This window comes from Salvelinus alpinus, chromosome 3 (assembly GCF_045679555.1).
Source record: "Salvelinus alpinus chromosome 3, SLU_Salpinus.1, whole genome shotgun sequence".
NCBI classification, from domain to species: Eukaryota; Metazoa; Chordata; class Actinopteri; order Salmoniformes; family Salmonidae; genus Salvelinus; species Salvelinus alpinus.
In genome coordinates, this window is record NC_092088.1 from 56,479,331 (window position 1) to 56,503,825 (window position 24,495).

At 41.0% G+C, this 24,495-nt stretch overlaps 1 protein-coding gene across 1 annotated transcript; it reads left to right on the forward strand.

Annotated features, from left to right (window-relative positions):
* The first annotated feature begins 5,329 nt into the window (after positions 1-5,329).
* Positions 5,330-7,595, forward strand: LOC139570982 (uncharacterized). The gene is made up of 6 exons (XM_071393393.1): positions 5,330-5,486; positions 5,711-5,808; positions 5,984-6,098; positions 6,296-6,408; positions 6,857-6,971; positions 7,186-7,595. The coding sequence occupies exons 1-6, from the start codon at positions 5,435-5,437 to the stop codon at positions 7,353-7,355; spliced, it is 663 nt and encodes a 220-aa protein (XP_071249494.1). The 5' UTR covers positions 5,330-5,434; the 3' UTR covers positions 7,356-7,595.
* The last annotated feature ends 16,900 nt before the right edge of the window (positions 7,596-24,495 follow it).

Consider the following 24,495-nt stretch of genomic DNA (forward strand, 5'->3'; position numbering starts at 1 on the left):
TCAAGCCATCGCATGTCCAGGCCCGTCTGAAGTTTGCCAATGACCATCTGGATGATCCAGAGGAGGAATGGGAGAAAGTCATGTGGTCTGAAAATAGAGCTTTGTGGTCTAAACTCCACTCGCCGTGTTTGGAGGAAGAAGAAGGATGAGTACAACCCCAAGAACACCATCCCAACCGTGAAGCATGGAGGTGGAAACATCATTCTTTGGGGATGCTTTTCTGCAAAGGGGACAGGACGACTGCACCGTATTGAGGGGAGGAAGGATGGGGCCATGTATCGCGAGATCTTGGCCAACAACCTCCTTCCCTCAGTAAGAGCATTGAAGATGGGTCGTGGCTGGGTCTTTCAGCATGACAACGACCCGAAACACACAGCCAGGGCAACTAAGGAGTGGTTCCGTAAGAATCATCTCAAGGTCCTGGAGTGGCCTAGCCAGTCTCCAGACCTGAACCCTATAGAAAATCTTTGGAGGGAGCTGAAAGTCCGTATTGCCCAGCGACAGCCCCGAAACCTGAAGGATCTGGAGAAGGTCTGTATGGAGGAGTGGGCCAAAATTCCTGCTGCAGTGTGTGCAAACCTGATCAAATATTAAGTTCTGCTTTTCTGATGTATCAAATACTTATGTCATGCAATAAAACGCAAAAATCATTACTTAAAAATCATACAATGTGATTTTCTGGATTTTTGTTTTAGATTCCGTCTCTCATAGTTGAAGTGTACCTATGATAAAAATTACAGACCTCTACATGCTTTGTAAGTAGGAAAACCTGCAAAATCGGCAGTGTATCAAATACTTCTTCTCCCCTCTGTATGTGTATGTATGCGTATGTATGTATGTGTATGTATATATATATACACTCAGGTATGTGTAAGTGAGTGCTGTTTTTTTGCTTTGTCTCTGTTGTTGTATGTCTTAATATGGGTGAAAATTGTGAAATTCCAATAAAAATACTGTTACAAAATACACACACTGTAATGTACAGTGATTTGAAATCTTCAACATCAACTTGAACTGCAATTGGCGTTAACTTTGTATGTTTTCCTTTCAGCTAAAATAAATACTACTAAAGCCAACTTTTAGGACTAGTGGACTAGTGGTAGCCTCGAGCCACAGTAGCTATATAAACCTACTTTGTCCCTCATTAGCATCAATATTCTCATGGCTATTAGCCAATTAAATCCTCATATTGCACTGAGATGATAGAAGTACCATGATCCTGAGCCTGTAGATGCTTGGCGATCCCCAAGACCAGGTAAAAAAGGCCAGACAACACTTTGGGTCAATCCACAAACTACTCATCTGGAACATATTGCATGAAAGACAATGTCTTGCCACGCAAAAACACACATGATGTGAAGACATACTGTGCAATGAAATGTCTATACTAAGCTTGAATTATGGCAGCCACACTAGCTATATTATGCCATTCAATTTCTGCTGGAGAAAACAATGAACTCATCCCCCATTTTTTTTATTGGCAATGACATACTCTGTGTAATGTCAATTCTCCACAGTAAGTAGTTGATATGCAGACAATCGATGTGGGTTCAATGTGAACAGCTATGGCAGAAGACACCTGTCAGTCTGGCCTCGATGAATAGCTGTGCCTGCCAGTGTTCTAGGAACACTGATTCACACTGAATAATAGAGATCTTTCCTTTTGTCTGTGCTTTCTTTCTTTGCTCCCAGGACTGTAATATGTATCTGGTTAGCAACAGCAAGCACATGACTCTAGAGACTAGCAGGGGAAAATGTTTTATTCTGATTTACATCTTATACATATTTGAGAAATAAATTGATGTTTCCTCGGCATGTGGATTTGAGTGCTTGTACATTACTAAGTGCATGTTTCCAAGGTGTTTACTAATCTTCTGCATACTGGTGTCTGCCTGTATCTGCGGAGTGTTTTCTGAGAGAAAGCTGAAGTCAAGGCTCTTCTTAAAATGTGTTGTTTTCCCTTCACCTTAACCCAATCAGTCCTGAGACCCCAGCAAAAATCAGTTGTTTATTTATCTGACTTTCATTTATGTCCAGCCCTTATATAGTTATAGTATTATAGACACTATGGTTGGTACCAACGGACGCAGAAGACATCGGCAAATCCAATGGTGCAACCTATAAGTCTGTTTCAAAGGGGTTAGAAGTCCTAAATCACGTCGGCGTGACAGTGGGACTCATAAGGTTAAGTGGATTCTGTGATCTTAATTTGTCAAAACAGAACACAAAACAACTGCACAAAGCTCAGAGTAACTACCCTGCTGGGCCTTAGATACCTAATCATTCAAAGCCTCAAAGTTGCATTTGAAAAGATCTCTGAGAAAACTCTCTCAAAAGCATGGTCAGACAATTTTCCCCACTCCTCCTTCCAGACACATACAGAGAGGCTTTTATTAAAGGGTAATCCATTTTCCGGACATGATAGACAATAGATATTTATGTACTGTATCTTTTGGGTATGAAACAGAACACTGTGACTTTTAACTGTGTGGAAGTAATCAATCTTAAAACAAAACAAATTAGCAATTAACAGGATTATTAATTATTTAAGCAATAATCCCCTCGAACCTGGGATTTATCGTGTGACAACTCCCGACATGGGCTGCTCTGAGGCCCAAGGCGAAGCCAAGGACCAGGATACTGCCCTTGGAGGGAGTTGTCACAAGATCATTCCCAGGTTCGATGGCATTATTGCTTTTATGAAATGGTTTTCAACATATTTATACAAATATTAATTAAATGTTTTCATTCAAAACATTATTTTAACAAGAAAATGTGTTTTTGCAGTCTGAAGTTGCTACTCAGGCGGGCTGGTCTTTGTAATTATTTTCTACTGTTTAGACCCAGTCGTTAGTTCTAATCGTTCAATTCATTTGGCGTTGCTATCCTATTCAAAACATTGACCTGTAGTTAGAGATTCAATGATGATGAGAAACAAGAACTTTAATAAATGAAGTGAATAAATATCCAAAAAGCCTACATAGGCAACAACTATGTTTGGCGAGTCTGAGCTAACCAACCGTCAGAATTAGACGTTCAACGATGTTCATCAAACGTCAAATTTCAAAGTGTTTAAGGTTAAGTTTAGGCATTAACTCCAAATTCTTAAGGTTAGGCATTAACTCCGAATGGTTAAGTTAAGGGTTAAGGTTTGGGATGGCTTAAAACAAAAATTTAAAAACAACCATTATTAGATTTCAACCTTTAAAATCAGAGGCATATGCATTCAATCATCCGCCGTCCCCAATGACATAGAAAAACTGAAACCTACTTGAAGGTATTAGCACTCACTGTTGCCCCTAGTAGCCGGTTTACAGTTCATCTCCCGATGTCCTCAGACATGGATGGATGTCGAAAACTGACTTTTATCATGGGTGACCTGCCTGGATGGCACACGAGTGGAAGAACTGTCCATGGTCCTGGCATTGGTTGGTGACAGCCAATGTTTTCCTCTTCTTTGCTGGCACGGGAGAGATTATATTTGTAAAATGATACACTGTTGCACAGGTTGTAAAGGCAGACAGGTAGGTTTATACAACCCCCAATTGTTGTAAACCAAAAAGTAGCATGTAAAAATAATGTGAAGACACTTTTTCCCAAGGGAGACATTATGACACAACTCCCTAAATATCAACCAATCAGCATCCATGATCCAAACAATTTGTTTTATAATATTGAATAATGTGTTGCCGTGTTTGAACTTTCCCTTGAGGCGCTAGTCCAGACAACGCATAATCTCCACCATAGGTGTCAGCAGCTTGAATATCAATTATCTCATTCTCGGAAACTAGAATTAATCCATGTGAGTCATTTGACAACTGAGCTGCCTTTTCTGACACTTCGGTCATTTAATAGAATGACGATGAAGGAGTGGTAGAATCCTGGGAGAATATCATTGATATTTGAAAAAGGTTCAACAGAAAAAAGGGACCCTGTTTTCTCCAACCATTCATCACAGTACTGACACCGGTCACAGGGGCATATCAGTGTGTGCAATGGATGATCAGATTTTTATGACAATTACCATTTTCTGATGTCTATTCAGCCTGCATCTATTCATAGAAAGGGGCAAACTTATCATTTGAATTATAATTATATGTGTGCTACATTCACTGTCTGCAGTGATTTACAGTTTATTGTAGCGTTTTTTGTCATAAATGTGGTATACACTATTCTGATTGCAATTTTCAAGACAACAAAAGTATGCCACGAAAAAAAATATGAATGTATTGCGTTGCCAGTAAATGCAGTAAATATACCGTCAAATAGTCAATGATGTCAAAAGTTGACAGCTTGTGTGACAAAATGAAAGCTTGTAAATTGTATGGGGGCGGCAGCGTAGAAGTGGTTAGAGCATTGGACTAGTAACCTAAAGGTTGTAAGATCAAATCCCTGAGCTGACAAGGTACAAATCTGTCGTTCTGCCCCTGAACAAGGTAGTTAACCCACTGTTCCTAGGCCGTCATTGAAAATAAGAATTTGTTCTTTACTGACTTGCATAGTTAAATAATGGAAAAAAAATACATTTGAATTACTTCGATTTTTTATTAAATCCAACAAAACCCACTTTCTGTCTTAATGAGCTCAATTTTATTTCCAAAACTCTAAATAATGAATGTTTCCCTGATCATCTCCATACACAATGAATGTTTCCCTGATCATCTCAATGTGTAATGAATGTTTCCCTGATCATATCCATGCATAATGATTGTTTCCATGATCATCTCCATGCCTATTGAATGTTTCCCTGATCATCTCCATGCATAATGAATGTTTCTCTGTTCATCTCCATCCATAATGAATGCCACCCATACTTATTAGTCAATCAGTCATGCTTTTTGACTCAACCAGTCCCTTTGGCCACTGTGTAGGATGGTCACATTATGCATCACTGAGTGATCTCACAGATCCATGTGCAGACAGGGACACAAATGGGTCTTTGAAATCTTACAGCAACATTCACTCAACTGAAACAAAATAACTAGAGGGTGAATGTATTTTCTGAAAAGAATGAAGCATTATCATAACTTTAAAATAACAACTGCCTGCATCAACAAATGTAAAGTGAACCGTTGACAATGTGAAGAAAAAAAAACATGCAGTAACAGTGCCCCCATCAGCTCAGTTAAGGAATTCACTCAAACATGTACAGTGTACATTGAATATAACTAATGGCCTGTTAATATAATGCTGACAAAAACATAATCCAGAACAAGCAATGTCATCTCTGTGAGAAATGAAGAAATTTGCTGAATTGTACAACATTTCTGAACAATTGCGAAATCTGTGAATTCCCGAAAGTCCACAGTCTGGCCCATGACTGGGAAACTGGTCAGTAGCAACAAACTTTGTACCCTCCCCAAATTCCAGTCAGTGGTTAAATACACCAACGGTGGTTACAACTTAGACTGAGGGAAGAAACAACATTGACAACATGACACAAACTACAACAAGAAGAGTTCTACTTTGCTTTTGCTCACTGACAGGTAAGAAGGCAAGCCATGATGGGGTAGAAACTTAATTGAGCCTTCATATTCATTATATGTGTTTGAGTTTATGGTAACAATGTATTTAAACACAGTAGGCCTACATGCCGAGTATCAACCTGTCACATCATGGCACTAATTCTTCAATCAGCAGAACAACTATGCATTGGCAGAGACAAGGTTGAGACTGTTGTGTAATTCGGAATGTTTTTTGTGTCTGCCAGCTGTCCTCTCATATGCTGTTGCTCAGGAGGAAGATGTTGGGAACAATAGCTGCTCCTCAACCACCTTGATGTTTAAACAGCTCTCTACTCAGCTTGCAGTATGGATAACTTCATCACTGAATTTAGTCTAAAAACTGTTTAATCTGTGGTCAACTTTTACCAATAATGCAATGCTGATTAGTTGCTCTTGGTAAATCTAACTTGAAGTTGACATGTTTTGGTACTTGGATTTCAAACAGATGTATGACATCTCTTTCCACTATCTGTCAACAGGAGGCAACACGATGTGCTGAAAACATTACTAGCGAGTGGAGCGATGACCAGACTGCTGTTGTGATTAACTCCCTACAAACACTGACAGTCATTCTACAGAAACATCAAAAAACAGGTAAGAGTCCTGAGCAAAACACAGATCTGTGTACAATAAGAGTTTGTTGCTGACAAATACTTTATTGGCCCCAAATAAGCTATGGCAGAGCAAAGGGTCTCTTTTAGTGTAACCCATATTTACATTGGCTTTACTTTTTTCTTTCTAAATGTATTACCTAAGTAATTATTGTGTTTCTGTGTGTTTTCCTTGTATAGTTTGCCAGGACGTTGAGCCCAAACAGTGTCCAGCTGCAGTAGCCCAGAGTAAAGGAGGACTTGTGTGTGTCACCATCAACAAGAGGCGTTACTGTAAACCCATGTGCAATGAGGTACTCTTTCCTGCAACATCACAGGCCTATGAGCTAAAAGCCTCTTATAATCACACTGTATGGTGGCACAAAGATTAAATATGCAGTATTCTACAATAGGCTATTCCTTTATATGAAACACAAACAGTTTCTGCAACAACAAAAAAAGAATTTCTCCAGAAAATGGGGGAAAAGTAAAATAAATAAATAAATGTTTGGTCCTTAAAGGGATACTTCAGGATTTTGGCAACGAGGCCCTTTATCTACTTCCCCAGAGTCAGATGAAATCGTGGATACAATTTGTATGTCTCTGTGTCCAGTTTGAAGGAAGTTAGAGTTGGTTTTACGAGCCAATGATAACTAGGGCTAGCACAATGGCTGGAAGTCTATTGGTATCTGCTAGCATTCTAGCAAATTATTAATTATTTGCCATATTTGCCTCATTAATAGTAATGTATTCACTACACAGGGCTATGACTTTGCGTTCTTGAGGAACAGTCGTCTGTATGAGGAATGCAGTGCAGACACCAGATTCAAATGGACAACCCATTACATTGGAGGGAACAAGCTGGCCGTTTGCAACAGTAAGTCCCCTCTGTAAATCATCTGTAAAGTCTCTCTGTACCTCCACAGAAAGGCCATGGTGGACAGCTTGTAGAGCTGTAATATGTAATACTGTAACTAAAACATCCTCTCATTCTGTTGTAAAGTATTAAGTCATATTGAAATATTGATGACATTTTCCAAAGTCAATGCTGTTCAAAAGTGGTAAGAATGTGTGTCCCTTTTTAAATGCAGAATCCTCGAGATCTATTGCAGGAGCTAAAACAGCCTACTTTCCCAAGAACCAGGACTGCCTGACTACCAAGAGTGACAATGATCTTGAGGCTCAGCTCATTGAGCAGTTCAAAAATGAGCTGAAGGACATCGAGGGAAAAACAGAATACTCCTGTCTCGTCTGTGGATAACCATAACAGAGAGGAGTGAGACTAGAAGGGAAAGCTATAAGTGGAAATGAATGTGTACAGTTTGCAACAAACCCACCCAATCTGTGTGACACCTAAACCTGAAGTGCTGGTTATTAATATAAATATCGTCACACAAAGTAATGTTGCTACAGAAACATGACATGTATTACAAAGACAATCCACAAGTCAGAAAAAGAAAGTGACGATGACAAAATAAAAATAAGCACATTTGACATTAAACCATTTCTTCCATACTTCTGTTCTGCTGAGCACAAAGATATCAATCGTCTTCATTATTCTCCTCATTAATGTTGAGAGTTTTAGCAGCTAGTAAGAGTGCAAGGATTATCGTAGCAGAGTAAAATAAATCGTATCTCTGTCAACTTGAACGACATATGAGGTTTGAGATCCTACTAGCTCTGAAGCGGTAGACACCAAACGTTCTTCATGCAGGTTGCATATTTCTTATTTGATGTCCTTCAAATTCAAATACAAAACGCAGTTGTTAAATGATCAGACTACTATAATCTCAAAGGATATATAATAAGCATTCTAAAATCCCAAGTGATGTGAGGATTAGCATAATACTGACAGTTCAAAAGCTGCAAACCACTTTGTAAAATGGCCTGATTTGAATGAATCCGGGTCATAATCTGAAGTCAAGGTCAGCATAGCAAAGACTCAAACGGGATTTGAACTCATTAACTATTATATCATAAATCAATCAATTAATGGTCAATCAAATTCAGGGATGACATGGAAATGATCTAGAGAAGATATACACTAGACACAAAAGTATGTGGACACCCCTTCAAATTAATGGATTCGGCTATTTCAGCCACACCCGTTACTGACAGGTGTATAAAAACAAGCACACAGCGATGCAATCTCCATAGAAAAGCATTGGTGGTAGAATGGCCCTACTATAGAGTTCAGTGACTTTCAACGTGGCACCGTCATAGGATGCTACCATTCCAACAAGTCAGTTTGTAAAATGTCTGCCCTGATAGAGCTGCACCCGTCAACTTTATGTGCTGTTATTGTGATGTGGAAACATCTAGCAGCAACAACGGCTCTGTCACGCCCTGACCGTAGAGAGCTTTTTATGTCTCTATTTTGGTTTGGTCAGGGTGTGATTTGGGTGGGCAATCTATGTTCATTTTCTATGTTTTGTATTTCTTTGTGTTTGGCCGGGTGGCAGCTGTCAGAGGCAGCTGTCTATTGTTGTCTCTGATTGAGAATCATACTTAGGCAGCTTTTTCCCACCTGTGTTTTGTGTGTAGTTGTTTTCTGTTTAGTGTTTTGCTCCTGACAGGACTGTTTCGGTTTCGGTTATTCACTTTGTTATTTTTGTTTAGTGTTCAGTTTAAATAAAAAGACATGAACACTTACAACGCTGCGCTTTGGTCCGATTCCTCTTCAACTGATGACGACACCCGTTACAGAACTACCCACCACCAACGGACCAAGAAGCGTGGTATGGAGGAGCAGAGGGTTCAGGACTCCTGGACATGGGAGGAGATATTGGACGGAAATGGACCCTGGAGACAGGCTGGGGAATATCGCCGCCCAAAAATGGAGCTGGAGGCAGCTAAAGCTGAGAGGCGGCGATATGAGGCAAGGCAGCGCAGCAGGCATGAGAGGCAGCCCCCCAAAAAATTGGGGGGGGGCACATAGGGAGATTGGCGGAGTCAGGCGATAGACCTGAGCCAACTCCCCGTGCTTACCGGAAGCAGTGTTTTACTGGTCAGGCACCGTGTTATGCGGTAAAGCGCACGGTGTCTCCAGTGTGCGCTCATAGCCCGGGGCGCTATATGCCAGCCCTCCGCAAGTGCCATGTGAGAGTGGGCATCCAGCCAGGGCGGATTGTGGAAGCTCAGCGCGCTTGGTCTCCGGTGCGCCGTTTCGACCCAGGGTATCCTGCGCCGGCTCTGCGTACTGTGTCTCCGGGGCGCTGGGACTGCTCAGTTCGTCCTATGCCTGCGCTCTGCCCGTGCCGGGCTAAAGTGGGCATTGAGCCAAGTGGAGAGGTGCGAGTGGTAAGCACCAGATCTCCAGTGCTCCCCCACAGCCCGGTTCGACCTGTGCCTGCACTCTGGAGGGGCCGGGCTAAAGTGGGCCTTCAGCCTGGAGGAGTGGTGCCAAGACTGTGCACCAGAGCTCCAGTGCTCCCCCACAGCCCGGTTCATCCGGTGCCTCCTCTACGCACAAGGCCTCCTGTAGGTCTCCCCAGCCTGGTGGGCCCTGTGGCAGCCCCACGCACCACTCCTCCAGGCTGAATGCCCACTTTAGCCCGGCCGCTACGAGGGCGCCCAGTCCGGGGCTCGCTACGAGGGTCCCCAGTCCGGGGCCCGCTACGAGGGTGCGCTTTGGTCCGATTCCTCTTCATCCGACGACGCCACCCGTTACAGGCTCAGCCGCAAAGTGGTAGGCCACACAAGCTCACAGAATGGGACCGCCGAGTTCTGAAGCGCGTAGCATGTAAAAATCGTCTGTCCTCGGCTGCAACACTCACTACCGAGTTCCAAACTGCCTCTGGAAGCAATGTCAGCACAAGAGCTGTTCGACGATAGCTTCATGAAATGGGTTTCCATGGCCGAGCAGCTGCACACAAGCTTAAGATCACCAAGCGCAATGCCAAGCATCGGCTGGAGTGGTGTAAAGCTCGCCACCATAGGACTCTGGAGCAGTGGAAGCGCGTTCTCTGTAGTGATGAATTACGCTTCCGTATCTGGCAGTCTGACGGACTAATCTGGGTTTGGTGGATGCCAGGAGGATGCTACCTGCCCCAATATATATAGTGCCAACTGTACAGTTTGGTGGAGGAGGAATAATGGTATGGGGCTGTTTTTCATTGTTCGGGCTAGGCCCCTTAGTTCCAGTGGAGGGAAATCTTAACGCTACAGCACACAATAATACTCTAGACGATTCTGTGCATCCAACTTTGTGGCAACAGTTTAGCGAAGGCCCTTTCCTGTTTCAGCATGACAATGCCCCCGTGCACAAAGCGAGGTCCATACAGAAATGGTTTGTCGAGATCGGTGTTGAAGAACTTGACTGGCCTGCACAGAGACCTGACCTCAACCCCAATGAAAACCTTAGGGATGAATTGGAACACCGACTGCCAGGCCTAATCACCCAACATCAGTGCCCGACCTCACTAATGCTCTTGTGGCTGAATGGAAGCAAGTCTCTGCAGCAATGTTCCAACATCTAGTGGAAAGCCTTCCCAGAAGAGTAGAGGATGTTATAGCAGCAAAGGGGGGACCAACTCCATATTAATGCCCATGATTTTGGAATGAGATGTTTGACGAGCAGGTATCCACATACTTGTAGTGTATGTTGGATCCCATAATCGTCAATTATATAAATGAGTCATTGTGTTGGTACTACAGTACTATACTGAACAAAAAAAGCAATGGAACATGTTTTCATGGGCTGAAATTAAAGATCTCAGAAATGTTCCATACACATAAAAAAAAAAATATTTCTCTAAAATGTTGTGTACAATTTATTTTTTTTAAATAATTTTATTGGGAAGATCAACTTTAATATTGCGGATATATTGTGGCTTCCATCAATGTAATTGTCTTCATCATTTCCAATCCCCCATACATTTTTTTCTTAAACATATACTGTATATAAAATATAGATTTTTGAATATATTTTCCTTTATTATTTTCCCCTAACTACCACCCCTCCCCTAATTGGAGTGAACTACTGGACAACAACACTTACTGTAGGCTTCTACTTCCAGCTTATACATACTATATACCTTTTACGGACACAGTCTATTTTACAATAGTTGTCTTTAGTTTGTTTTTAGTCCCATTCTTCAGCTACCCTCAACCCCTCCCATCTATCTCTGAAGACCATCCAATTTTGATTTCTGTTTGCCATATCCGGCTTCTTTACCTGTGGGATCGTCTGATATCAGTCACCCAGAGAGCTGATGAAACTGAGGAGAATTTTTGTCTGTATTAAAGCCCTTTTGTGGGGAAAAAGTCATTCTGATTGGCTTGGCCTGTGTCCTCAGTAGGTGGGCCTGGCTCCCAAGTGGTTAGGTATATACCCTCTCAAGCCCAACCATGGCTGCGCCCCTGCCCAGTCATGTGAAATCCATAGATGAAGGCCTAATTTATTTATTTAAATAGACTGTTCCATGTTGCGTTTATAATTTTGTTCAGTATAGTTGAACAAGAGCATCCTTGTCTGTTTTGACACAATGTGTGGTGTCAAATGGCCTCTAGAGGGCAGCAAAGAATACAACTAGCAATCTCTGCAAACATTTTACAGTTTTAATGGACTTCTCTCTTTATGGACATTTATGACCATTTAATACAATTATAGCCAGGGATCATGTTGGGATTTTGTAGGTGTAAAAGTAACTCCTACTATTTTTCCTAGAAATTCAAAATACGAAACCTCAAGGAATATCACTGACATTAGTAATTCATTCCTCTGATCTGGCTACTTTGAAGTTGAATACTACTTCTTCAACTGGAAACAGAGACCATTGACCAACATCAAATCAAAAACATATACATGTACACTCAGTGTTGGGGAGTTACATGTAGTTCAACTAGTAGTTTAACTACATTTTGCAGTAGCTTGGTGGTAGTTGAGCTAAAGTCAAACCTAGGATTTGTTTTTAGTAGTTAATTACTTTTTTTGCCATGTAGCGGTGTAGCTAACCACTGGAACCTACACCCAATTTTTTTTTGCACAAATAAAATATATGTGAAGTAGGCAAGAATTGCCTTTCTTTTTTGGCATCAGACCTGCCTAATTCTCACTTGAAGCATAGTTTTTGTGTTTAACAGGCTAAATTACACATTCTGTTAACATCTGACTCCAGAGTGATCTGTTCCTGTAATTTGGTATATGACATTTCAGATTTAGATTTGATAATTTAACACAAAGTAGTTTGAATGTGGTGAACTGCTTTTTCAAAGTAACTTTAGTTAAGAAAACAATATTTGTCTTAAGGCTATCTTTAGTGTAGCTTAAATTCTTCCAGTAATTGTTAGCTTGGTAAACTGTATTTTCAGAGTAGCTTCCATAATTTAGGCCTAGACAGTCATCTGATTAATTTGTATTTTCATGGAAAAACAAACATAAAAGTCCACATTACAGTGGATTACAGTAACTCTACTGAATATGTTTTGGTTATTCCTGTTCTCTGATTCTAACTGATATGTTGCTTCTATCTCATTCTTTTCATAGTGCATATAAAGATATTTAATGTACAGCCCAGTTCAATAAGATTTACTGTACAATATGATACTGCAACTACAATAGTTTCCACTAGAGGTCAGTCTCCAATCATTTTCAGGTAAAGAGTTAACATGGGTTGGTAAAACAAATGCATGGGATTTGCTCTTGTTCTCTCTATCACACAAAAAATAGCATCCCATCTCAATACCTAATATATGGCTAAAATCCTATCATGTCTTGGTAACAACATGTTTAGTGGGTAAAGCAAAAACCTTCAATGAGCTGACAGTAAAACACAAAATAAGTACTGTGACGAGAACTGTGAAGTACTGTGAATATTTTCAAATAGAAAAATAGTAAAATACACAAGCATTATGTTTTTTTCTTTGGTCTAAGGGTTTGTAACGCTTTGCTGGTATTTGGACACTGTGTGAAATTCCATGAGAATTGGGGATTCTTCTGAGACAGTGTCTGCGATAAAAATTGGCCTGTTACAATGAAAGCAATTGACTTAATTTGAGGCTCATAGATTTGAATATCTCAGACGTGATTACCGATTGCAGGAACAGGATTCAAAGCATAGGGCTTCTCACAGCAGCTTCAGCTCTCCTTCTTTGTGCATCTCCAGATCCTTTTTTAGTCTAAGACACATTTGGAATGTTAAGCCGATGAAAAGCTAGTTTCTCATTACACACGTACATTAAATTTAACATAAAAAATTGTCTGACAGATACTACAACCAAATGTTGACCGCGCCAGCATATTGGAAATAGAGATTGGCTTGCACACCTACACTTTTAAAAGACAGCACTCATTAAAATGACATGCATTCAATTTCAAACATTCAATAGGTGAGTAAAAACTCAGTTTGGGTCAGCGTTTGAAGAATGATTAATGAACACCCCCAGGAGGAATTATCATAACAGTGAGTGTAGCTTCCCCAAAAACCCCATCCTCAGCACATCCTGTGGACTAATCAGGCCGTCAGTAATGAAGGAGATTTGTGGGGACAGAGGAACAGAACATGCTTCCCCCACGTATGATTTAAAAGCAGGGGGAGGCAAACACTGCCTCCCTGGGACAGATTCTGTAGCGATACATCCTTTTCATTAAGCTCTTCACATGTGAATCGGAGCTTGTTCTTCTTTTGACCGAATAATACGGGCAACACATCAAAGTCTTAATTAATGGGATTGGAGTAATGCTGCTTTATTTACACCACCTGGTCTGAAGAGTGCCCGAGAGGCAGGTTGGGTGCACGTTCATTCAACGCTTCTCAAACAGAACCATTAACAGAATGAGACAGGAAGACAATAAATGTGCAACAATTTATGACTCACACACCAAATACCCAGAGCCTTGCTGTTCTGTCAGCATTGCTGATATGATCCTGGGTATATCTGTAAAACAGTCCTCACATATATATTGTATATGCTTCCAAGCACATTTGTGATCTAAGTTCTGACTCCATACACACCCCAGGATAAGCCTTGATTTAGCAGTAATGGACCACTCTCCTCACGCAAACGCTATACACGCAATGTGTAGTCAGTGAGGTTCCAAGCAAGGCACTGGAGTCTTCGGGCATCTTTACATGCCTCTCATGGGTGCAGCTGGCCAGTTTTGATGTGCAATTGATTACCTTAAGCAAGTGCTTTCTGTGAGGGGCTTCTGGCTGACCATAAGAATCTCTGCTCTCAGTGACTCTGTCATTGATTTAGACTTATTCAGCTGGCTCTCCAGGTCTAAAATAAACAATGATTAACAACATTACACATACCTGTCATACCTGTCAGCATTGTGCCCGGGCCCGCCACAGAAGTCGCTAGAGCGCGATGGGACAAGAACAACACGGCCGGCCAAACCTTCCCCTATCCCGGACGAAGCTGGGCCAATTGTGCGCCACTTCATGGGTCTCCCGGTCGCGGCCGGCTGCGACACAGCCTGGGATCGAACCGTCTGCACATGTTCTACAGTACGTTGTCTTTCACATTGTTTGTTTTATCTGGTGGATTGGCCTTCAAACATTTACCTGACAACAGACCTGGATCAAATATGTACCTCTCATAATGTGTTCCAGTCCTTGTCACTCCAAATGGAGACCTCTCTTTTCTTCTTGCATGGACTCCATCTCTAAGACAGGAAGGAAAATACATTTCAAGGGGTCACTATAAAGCCTCAGGGTTGGCCAGAACAGTGCATGGTTAGTGTAGCATCAGGTTATATAATGTAAATAAATGATTAATTCATAAGCTAGCCATACCCAATGGAAAATACAATTACCAAACTTCACATATTAACAGAAACAGTGGCTCATTTACCTTTGTTTAAAGAGTTAACCTCCTCTAAGTTAAGAATCTCAGATTGGGTTTGGCTCTCAAACAGTCTCCCGTGAAAGGCAAATGGTACCATTCAGGTAATTACATACTACCTGGCTTCAAATGATGTAAGAAATTATGAAGGTTAATTGTGCTTGTGGAAAGCATTAAAAATGACTGTCTAAAAGGCATGGCATTCAGGACAATTGGTTCCTATGAGTGTTAAAAAAGTCAAAAGATAAAAATAAAGCATTTAACCTTTGTGAGGGGAACCGTTAAAGAGAGCTTGAAAGTACTGTGGCAGTGTCCGAATACCCATACTAGCGTACTACATACTTAAACTGCATACTATGTACTCATCGTCGCATACTATTTAGCACGTATCGTTTAGTAAAAAGTATGCAGTATGCCACGGTCGCAAAGCAGTGGCTCCTGACTGGCTGGGTAGGTGGGGCGGGGCCGAGTTCGGATGGATTTTTCAAAATTCAAAAGACGCATCGCATTAATCAGCCTGATAATAGCTCATTTCCAATTTCTCTAAACTCTGAATAGAATAGGAATGGAGTTATAGGCCTACCCAGGCTGGTTATAGGCAGACTATTACATAAGCACAATACCGTTGCCCATATAGCCCATCGACCACATTTAAAAAGGACTAAAGACAGAAACAAATAATTTCATTTCAACATACTGTTTTCAGACCCCTTCCCTTTTTCCACATTTTGTTACGTTACAGCCCTATCTTTTTAGGGATAGGGGGCAGCATTTTCACTTTGGATGAATAGCGTGCCCAGAGTGAACTGCCTCCTACTCTGTCCCAGATGCGAATATATACATAGTATTATTACTATTGGATATAAAACACTCTGAAGTTTCTAAAACTGTTTGAATGATGTCTGTGAGTATAACAGAACTCATATGGCAGGCAAAAACCTGAGAAGAAATCCAAACAGGAAGTGAGAATTCTGAGGCTGGTCGATTTTCAACTCATCACCTATTCAAATCCCAGTGGGATATGGATCTGTTTGCACTTCCTATGCATTCCACTAGATGTCAACAGTCTGTAGAACATTGAATGAAGCTTCTACTGTGATGTGGGGCCGTATGGGAGCTGTTTGAGTCAGTGGTCTGGCAGAGTGCCAGGTCCTGGTCATGCGCATTCCAAATGATATTGACTTGCGTTCCATTACTTCTATAGACACAAAGGAATTCTCCGGTTGGAACGTTATTGAATATTTATGATAACAACATCCTAAAGATTGATTCTCTACTTAGTTTGACAAGTTTATTCGACCTGTAATATAACTTTTTGAAGTTTTCGTCCGACGTTTGCCTGGATCTGCGCGAGCGTTTGGATATGTGTACTAAACGTGCTAACGAAAGTAGCTACTTGGACATAAATAATAGACATTATCGAACAAAACAACAATTTCTTGTGGAACTAGGATTCCTGGGAGTGCATTCTGATGAAGATCATCAAAGGTAAGGGAATATTTATGATGTCATTTCGTATTTCTGTTGACTCCAACATGGCGGAGAAATTTTATTTCTATCTGAGCGCCGTCTCAGATTATTGCATGGTGTGCTTTTTCTGTAAAGCTTTTTTGAAATCTGACACAGTGGTTGCATTAAGAACAAGTGTATCTTTAATTCTATGTGAAACATGTATCTTTCATCAAAGTTTATGATGAGTATTTATGTTATTTGATGTGGCTCTCTGCAATTTCTCTGGATATTTTGGAGGCATTTCTGAACATGGCGCCAATGTAAACTGAGATTTTTTTATATAAATATGCACATTATCGAACAAAACATACATGTATTGTGTAACATGATGTCCTATGAGTGTCATCTGATGAAGATCATCAAAGGTTAGTGATTAATTTTATCTCTATTTCTGCTTTTTGTGACTCCTATCTTTGGCTGGGAAAATGGCTGTGTGTTTTCTGGACTTGGCGGTGATCTAAAATGTTGTGTTTTCGCTGTAAAAAAAAAAATTAATCGGACACGATGGGTAGATTAACTTCTACCGCCTCAGAAACCCGGATCCGGGAGCACCCCCCACCCCCCCACCAGTAAAAAAGCTGAATAGCATAGCTAGCATAGCGTCACAAGTAAATAGTAGCATCTAAATATCATTCAATCACAAGTCCAAGATACCAGATGAAAGATCCACTTCTTGTGAATCCAGCAATCATTTCTGATTTTTAAAATGTTTTACAGGGAAGACACAATATGTAAATCTATTAGCTAACCACGTTAGCAAAAGACAAAATTTTTCTTTGTCCACCATTTTTTCTCTCCACCAGTAGCTATCACCAATTCGGCCAAATAAAGATATTGATAGCCACTAACCAAGAAAAAACCTCATCAGATGACAGTCTGATAACATATTTATTGTATAGGATAGTTTTTGTTAGAAAAATGTGCATATTTCAGGTAGAAATCATAGTTTACAATTGCACCCACCATCACAACTCGACTAGAATAAATACAGAGAGCAACGTGTATTACCAATTTACTCATCATAAAACATTTCATAAAAATAGACAAAGCATAGCAATGGAAAGACACAGATCTTGTGAATTCAGACAATATTTCAGATTTTCTAAGCGTTTTACAGCGAAAACACAATAAATCGTTATATTAGCATACCACATGTGCAAACGTTACCCCAGCATGAATTCAAGGCAACGGGAGCGATAACGTTATGATCACCAAAATATATTAATTTTTTCACTAACCTTCTCAGAATTCTTCCGATGACACTCCTGTAACATCATATTACAACATATATATAGAGTTTGTTCGAAAATGTGCATATTTAGCCACAAAAAAACGTGGTTATACAATGAGAATAGTAGCAAAACTGGCCTGAAAATGTCGGGCGCCATCTTTGAGAGTGATCTAGTCTAATCGATAACTAATCATAAACTTGACTAAAAAATACAGGGTTGACAGGAATCGAAAGACAAATTAGTTCTTAATGCAATCGCTGACTTACATTTCTAAAATTATCCTTACTGTGCAATACCGGGTCCGCCAAAGCGAAGCTACACAAAACAAAATGGCGATATATGCGTTTAAAATTTTTCAACAGAACAGCGATTTATCATCATAAATAGTTCTTACTGTGAGCTGTTCTTCCATCAGAATCTTGGGCAATGTATCCTTTCTCCGGTCTAATCGTCTTTTGGTCGAAAGATGTCCTCTTGTCCCGTCGAAATGGCCAATAACGTTCGGTATGTACAGGAAACGTGCCCAGCTCATGGAAGGGCGTCACAAATAAATGCCTCAAAATCGCACTAAACGGATATAAATTGCTATAAAACGGTTTAAATTAACTACCTTATGATGTTTTTAACACCTATAACAAGTAAAAACATGACCGGCGATATATTACTGGCTAAACCAAGGCTTGGAAAGAGGTCGGTCCAACGTCCTTCTTGCGTCGAGCGCAGGGTCCAAAGGAAAGCTACTTCCGGTCTTTGGTGTTTTATACAAGCCCTGATTGCGCAATCGACTCCATTCAAATTGTCACCACTTACTGACATCTAGAGGAAGGTGTAGGCAGTGTTTGTATCCTCATAGCATTCACAGGGACATTAAAACTGACCTGGGACCAGAGGCCAAGATTTCTGAAATCTCACTCCCTGTCAGGAAAAGTGCTATAGATAGAGTTCTGTTCCACTCAGAGACATAATTCCAACGGTTATAGAAACTAGAGAGTGTTTTCTATCCAATAATAACAATAATATGCATATTGTACGAGCAAGAATTGACTACTAGGCAGTTTAATTTGGCAATGTCACAAAAATAAAAGTGCTAACAGCACCCCCTATTGACAAAAGGTTAACAAGATGTTTATCTTTCATTTGTTGTATTGGACTTGTTAATGTGTGAAAGTTACATATTTCAAAAAAATATTTTTGAATTTCCCGCGCTGCCTTTTCAGTGGAATGTTGTCAGGGGTTCCGCTACCGGAACGTGTGTCCTAGAAAGGTTATTCTAAATTTGATTAAATAAAAACAGTACCTCATCAATCTACACACAATACCCCGCAGGTTTATTGAACATTTTGCAAATGTATTAAAATATAAAAAACAGAAAAACCTTATTTACATAAGAATTCAGACCCTTTACTTATGAGACTCGAAATTGAGCTCAGATGCATCCTGTTTCCATTGTTCATCCTTGAGATGTTTCTACAACTTGATTGGACAAGTGGTAAATTTACCTGTGGTAAATTAAATTGATTGGACATGATTTGGAAAGGCACACATCTGTCTATATAAGGTCCCACAGTTGACAGTGCATGTCAGAGCAAAAACAGGCCATGAGGTCAAAATAATTGTCCGTAAAGCTACGAGACAGGATTGTGTCAAGGCACAGATCTGGGGAAGGGTACCAAAAAATGTCTGCAGCATTGAAGATTGCCAAGAACACAGGGGCCTCCATAATTTTTTTATTAAAGAAGTTTGGAACCACCAACACTTTTCCAAGAGCTGGCCGCCCGGCCAAATTGAGCAATAGGGGGAGAAGGGCCTTGGTCAGGGAGGTGACCAAGAACCCGACGCTCACGCTGACAGAGCTCCAGAGTTCCTCGGTGGAGATGGGAGAAACTTCCAGAAGGACAACCATCTCTGCAGCACTCCACCAATCAGGCCTTTATGGAAAAGCGGCCAGACGGGAGCCACTCCTCAGTAAAAGGCACATGACAACCCGCTTGGAGTTTGCCAAAAGGCACCTAAAGGACTCTCAGACCATGAGAAACAAGACTTTCTGGATTAATGAAGCCAAGATTGATGAAACCAAGATTGAACTATTTGGCCTGAATGCCAAGCGTCGTGCCTGGAGGAAAACTGGCACCATCCCTACAGTCAAGCATGGTGATGGCAGCGTAATGCTGTTGGGATGTTTTTCGGCGGCAGGGACTGGGAGACTAGTCAGGATTGAGGAAAGATGAACGGAGCAAAGTACAGAGAGATCATTGATGAAAACCTGCTCTAGAGCGCTCAGGACCTCATATTGGGGTGAAGGTTCACCTTCCAACAGGACAATGGCCCTAAGCACACAGCCAAGTTAATGCAGGAGTGGAGAAAAAAAAACTACTTAGCATACATTTGAACATCACTGCAGAAGCATCACTATTCGGCATGTTCCTCATTAAATAGTCTAGTTTTGTTGTTTGGCTACCTGAAGAGAACTAGGGCCTATCACTCCCAGCCCACCTCTTCCAATGCATTGTGGAAAAGTTTGCATCAAATTTTACTACATGAAGGGTCGAGTAAAATATCAGTCAGTAAAATATTCTGGAATTTAAACCATAATAGATTTTAGAAAATTCACATTCTATAAAAGTTCTATTTGCGTTGTTTCCCGCTATTTGTTGATTTCGGTAGCACATCCCCATATCTAATTGATCAGCTGTTGTCAAATCGAAATTAGTATGACATCCGGGCATTTAATGAAAGTATACTTGATTTTCAAAATGTTGCATACTATTAAAACGTCCCTTTTTTCCCCATCATACTCAAACAACCTACTATTTAGGACGCAAGCATGTGTATTCAGACAGGGTCACTGTCTGGATGACAACAAATGGATGATTGGGAAAGGCAAGTGTAAAAAAGGCAATGCCTGTGCACGTGACTTTCCCCAGAGTCCAGTTAGGGTGATTTCTCCCCTTCTCAGTTGTCTATCACAGACTCCTGGTTTCAGCCAATCGGTGTGCAAAAGTGGACGTTTGGACTTAGGCCCCTCCCGCTCAAGCTCAGAGTGGTTATCCTCTTCAGCCAATGAGGACGTAAAGTTTAGTTGGGGACCGTTTTTTAGACTGTACTAGAACTTTCAACCACGAAGGCTGCATCTGCCTTCCCGCTCCTGGCCTGGAGCCCAAGCCAGCAGTGGATTCTTCGCCTGCTCCTAGGATGAAGCCACAGCCTGTAGCTACTGCAGATGTCAAGTGCAGCCAGGACGTAGGGGACTCTCAAAGCCCACCTGCCAGCACCGTGCTAGTTCCAGCCCGAGGGTGCTGCTACCTAAAGACCTCGCCTCATGGTACCGGCCAGACATGTCACCGGTGACCCTCCAGGAGTCACCACTGATGTTCCCCCTTCCCTGCCACCAGGGTAGGGTCAGAGTTCCCGCCCTCCATGGCAGGGTCAGAGTCAGAGTCAGAGTTTCCTGCCTCCATGCTAGGGTTAGAGTTCCCTTCCTTCCTGGTAGGGTCAGAGTTCCCTTCCTTCCTGGTAGGTTCAAAGTTACCTACCTTTCTGGTAGGGTCAGAGTTCCCTTCCCTCCCGGTACTGTCAGAGCTCCCTTCCTTCCTGGTAGGGTCAGAGTTCTCTTCTCTCCCGGTAGGATCAGACTTCCTTTCCTTCCCGGTAGGGTTAGAGTTTCAGTTTCCTATCTACTTGGCAGGTGTAAAGTGTCCAGTCTTAGGGCCTAGCAGGGCAGGAGGCTCTAAGTTAGCCGCCCTGTTTAACCTTTTGTCAATAGGGGGAGCTGTTAGCACTATTTCTTTTTTTACATTTCCAAATTAAACTGCCTCGTACTCAATTCTTGCTCGTACAATATGCATATTATTATTACTATTGGATAGAAAACAATCTCTAGTTTCTAAAACCGTTTGAATTATGTCTGTGGGTGAACCAGAACTCTTTCTACAGCGAAAATCATGACAGGACATGCGAAGGTCTGAAAACTAGGCTCTGTTCTGAGATCAGTTTAAATCAGTTTGCCCTATGGGTCGAAATGAACTGCACCCGCCTTCCCCTGGATGTTAGTAACCAATGAGAGGTGGAATGGAGTCTCTACGTATTTCTCAGAGTTTATAAAACGCCATGGAGTGACATGTCCGTTCTTTTGGACGCTCCTCAAGACGCAAGAGAGGACATCAGAATGGCATGCTCAAAAGCTCTCGTTATCGGGCTAAGATATATCCGTCTGTGATTTAATTCGATATAGGTGTTAGAAACATCATAACGAAGTTATTTTAAACCGATTTATATCAGTTTATGCGAGTATATCGCTATTTTCGGAATTTTCGTAGTATTGCGCTTTGAGGATTTGGACATGTGTGTGCCACGTAGCTATTGTTAGCTGCTAGTTCCGAAGTTGAAGGGGACGTTTTACAACAAAGCAACGATTATTTTGGACAAAGGACACCTTGCCCAAGATACTGATGGAAGCTCGTCCAAAAGTAAGAGCTATTTATGATTTTATTCCGTATTTATGTGGAAAAATGTAAACGCATTTGTCGGCCATTGTTGCGGCACTAGTCTGGCTGTAACGCACACTGTATGTCTAGTAACGTTAATTTTAAAAATCTAACTCAGCGGTTGCATTAATAACTAATGCATCTTTCATTAGCTGTCCAACCTGTATTTTTTTTGTCAATCTAATCGATAAATAATCGTAAACTTAGGTGCCTTTCCAAGATGGCGCCGGCCAGAATGCATGCCATGTTTTGACAGATTACATTGCATAACCACGATTTGTGATGCTAAATATGCACATTTTCGAACAAACTCTATATGCATTGTGTAATATGATGTTACAGGACTGTCATCTGAAGAATTCTGAGAAGGTTAGTGAAAAAATTAATATATTTTGGTGGTGATAACGTTATCGCTCTTTTTGCCTTGAATCAATGCTGGGGTGATGTTAGCTCATGTGGTATGCTAATATAACGATATATTGTGTTTTCGCTGTAAAACACTTAGAAAATCTGAAATATTGTCTGGATTCACAAGATCTGTGTCTTTCAATTGCTGTACGCTGTGTATTTTAAGAAATGAGTAATTAGGTAATACACGTTGCTCTCTGTAGTTATTCTAGTCGCTTTGGTGAATTTTGTGATAGTGGCTGCAATGGTAAACTATGATTTATACCTGAAAAATGCACATTTTTCTAAAAAAACATATGCTATACCATAAATATGTTATCAGACTGTCATCTTATGAAGTTGTTTCTTGGTTAGTGGCTATATATATCTTTATTTAGTCGAATTAGTGATAGCTACTGATGGAGTAAAAAACTGGTGGAGTAAAAAAAGTGGTGTCTTTTGCTAACGTGGTTAGCTAATAGATTTACATATTGTGTCTTCCCTGTAAAACATTTTAAAAATCAGAAATGATGGCTGGATTCACAAGAAGTGTATCTTTCATCTGGTGTCTTGGACTTGTGATTTAATGATATTTAGATGCTAGTATTTACTTGTGACGCTATGCTAGGCTATGCTAGTCAGCTTTTTTACTGTGGGGGGTGCTCCCGGATCCGGGTTTGGGAGGAACTAGAAGTTAAAGGTCTGTAGTCTCCTGCCCTGCTGAGTTCACAGCACCCTGCCTTAGTTGGTAGGCAGTTGCCTAGCATGCCAGGTTTAGAGCCTCCTGCCCTACTAAGCCCAAAATTAGCTGAACAAGGCTTTCTGTCTCCAGACCTATTCAGCCTGCAGCTCCCTAGCCCACCAGGCTTTCAGCCTCCTGCCATGCTAGGCCACAAGCTACTTGCGATAGGCCCTCAGTCCCTAGCACCAGATCCTCAGCCCACAGCTGTACTAGGTCCGCTTTCTCCAGCCCTAGTCGGCCCTCAATCCCTAGCCTATGTGGGTTATCGGACTACTCCACTAGGCTCAGAGTTACCTATAAATACTGGAGGCTGAGACAGGAGGGGTCGGGAGACACTGTGGCCCTGTCCGACGACACCTCCGGACAGGGCCAAACAGGCAGGATATAACCCCACCCACTTTGCCAAAGCACAGCCCCCACACCACTAGAGGGATATCTTCAACCACCAACCTACTACCCTAAGACAAGGCCGAGTATAGCCCACAAAGATCTCCCCCACGGCACAAATGTTCTGTACTATAAATGTAAATTTATATAAATTTATATTATATTATAAATGTATTTATATAAATGTAAATGTACTGGCTCATTTGTCTGAAGCAGCTCCAACAGTAATCACACCTCAGAGTCACATTCTAAACCGCTTGCTAATGTCAGTATTCAAAAAGCAATTTTTGATGCTGACTGGTATAACATTATATGATAGTCACATAGAGTTAGTGGTGTAAAGTAACTACTGTAAGTAAAACTACTTTGAAGTACTAAGTAGTTGTCTTGGGTATCTGTACTTTACGAGTAACTTTTACTTTTACTCCCATACATTTTCCCTGACACCCAAAATGACTCATTACATTATGAATACTCAGGCAGCACAACAATTTGATCCAATTTACTCACCTATCAATATAACACGTTGCCTTCGCTAGTGGCTCTTATCTGGCGGACTCAATAAACACAAATACTGTGCTTGTTGGCGTGTGCACAACTCTCCGTAATATAAGGAATTTGATGTATAGCATTTACTTATTCTTTGACCTTTTACTCAATTATGACTGACAATAAAGTCATTTTTCCAACACTGTACTTAAGTACATTTAAAACCCGATACTTTTACTCAAGCAGTGACTTTCACTTTTACTTAAGTAATTTTCTCTTAAGGTAACTTTACTTTTACTCAAGTATGACAATTGAGTACTTTTTCCACCACTGCATAGCGTATAGAGAGACTATTGAGTAACATACAGTACATGTACA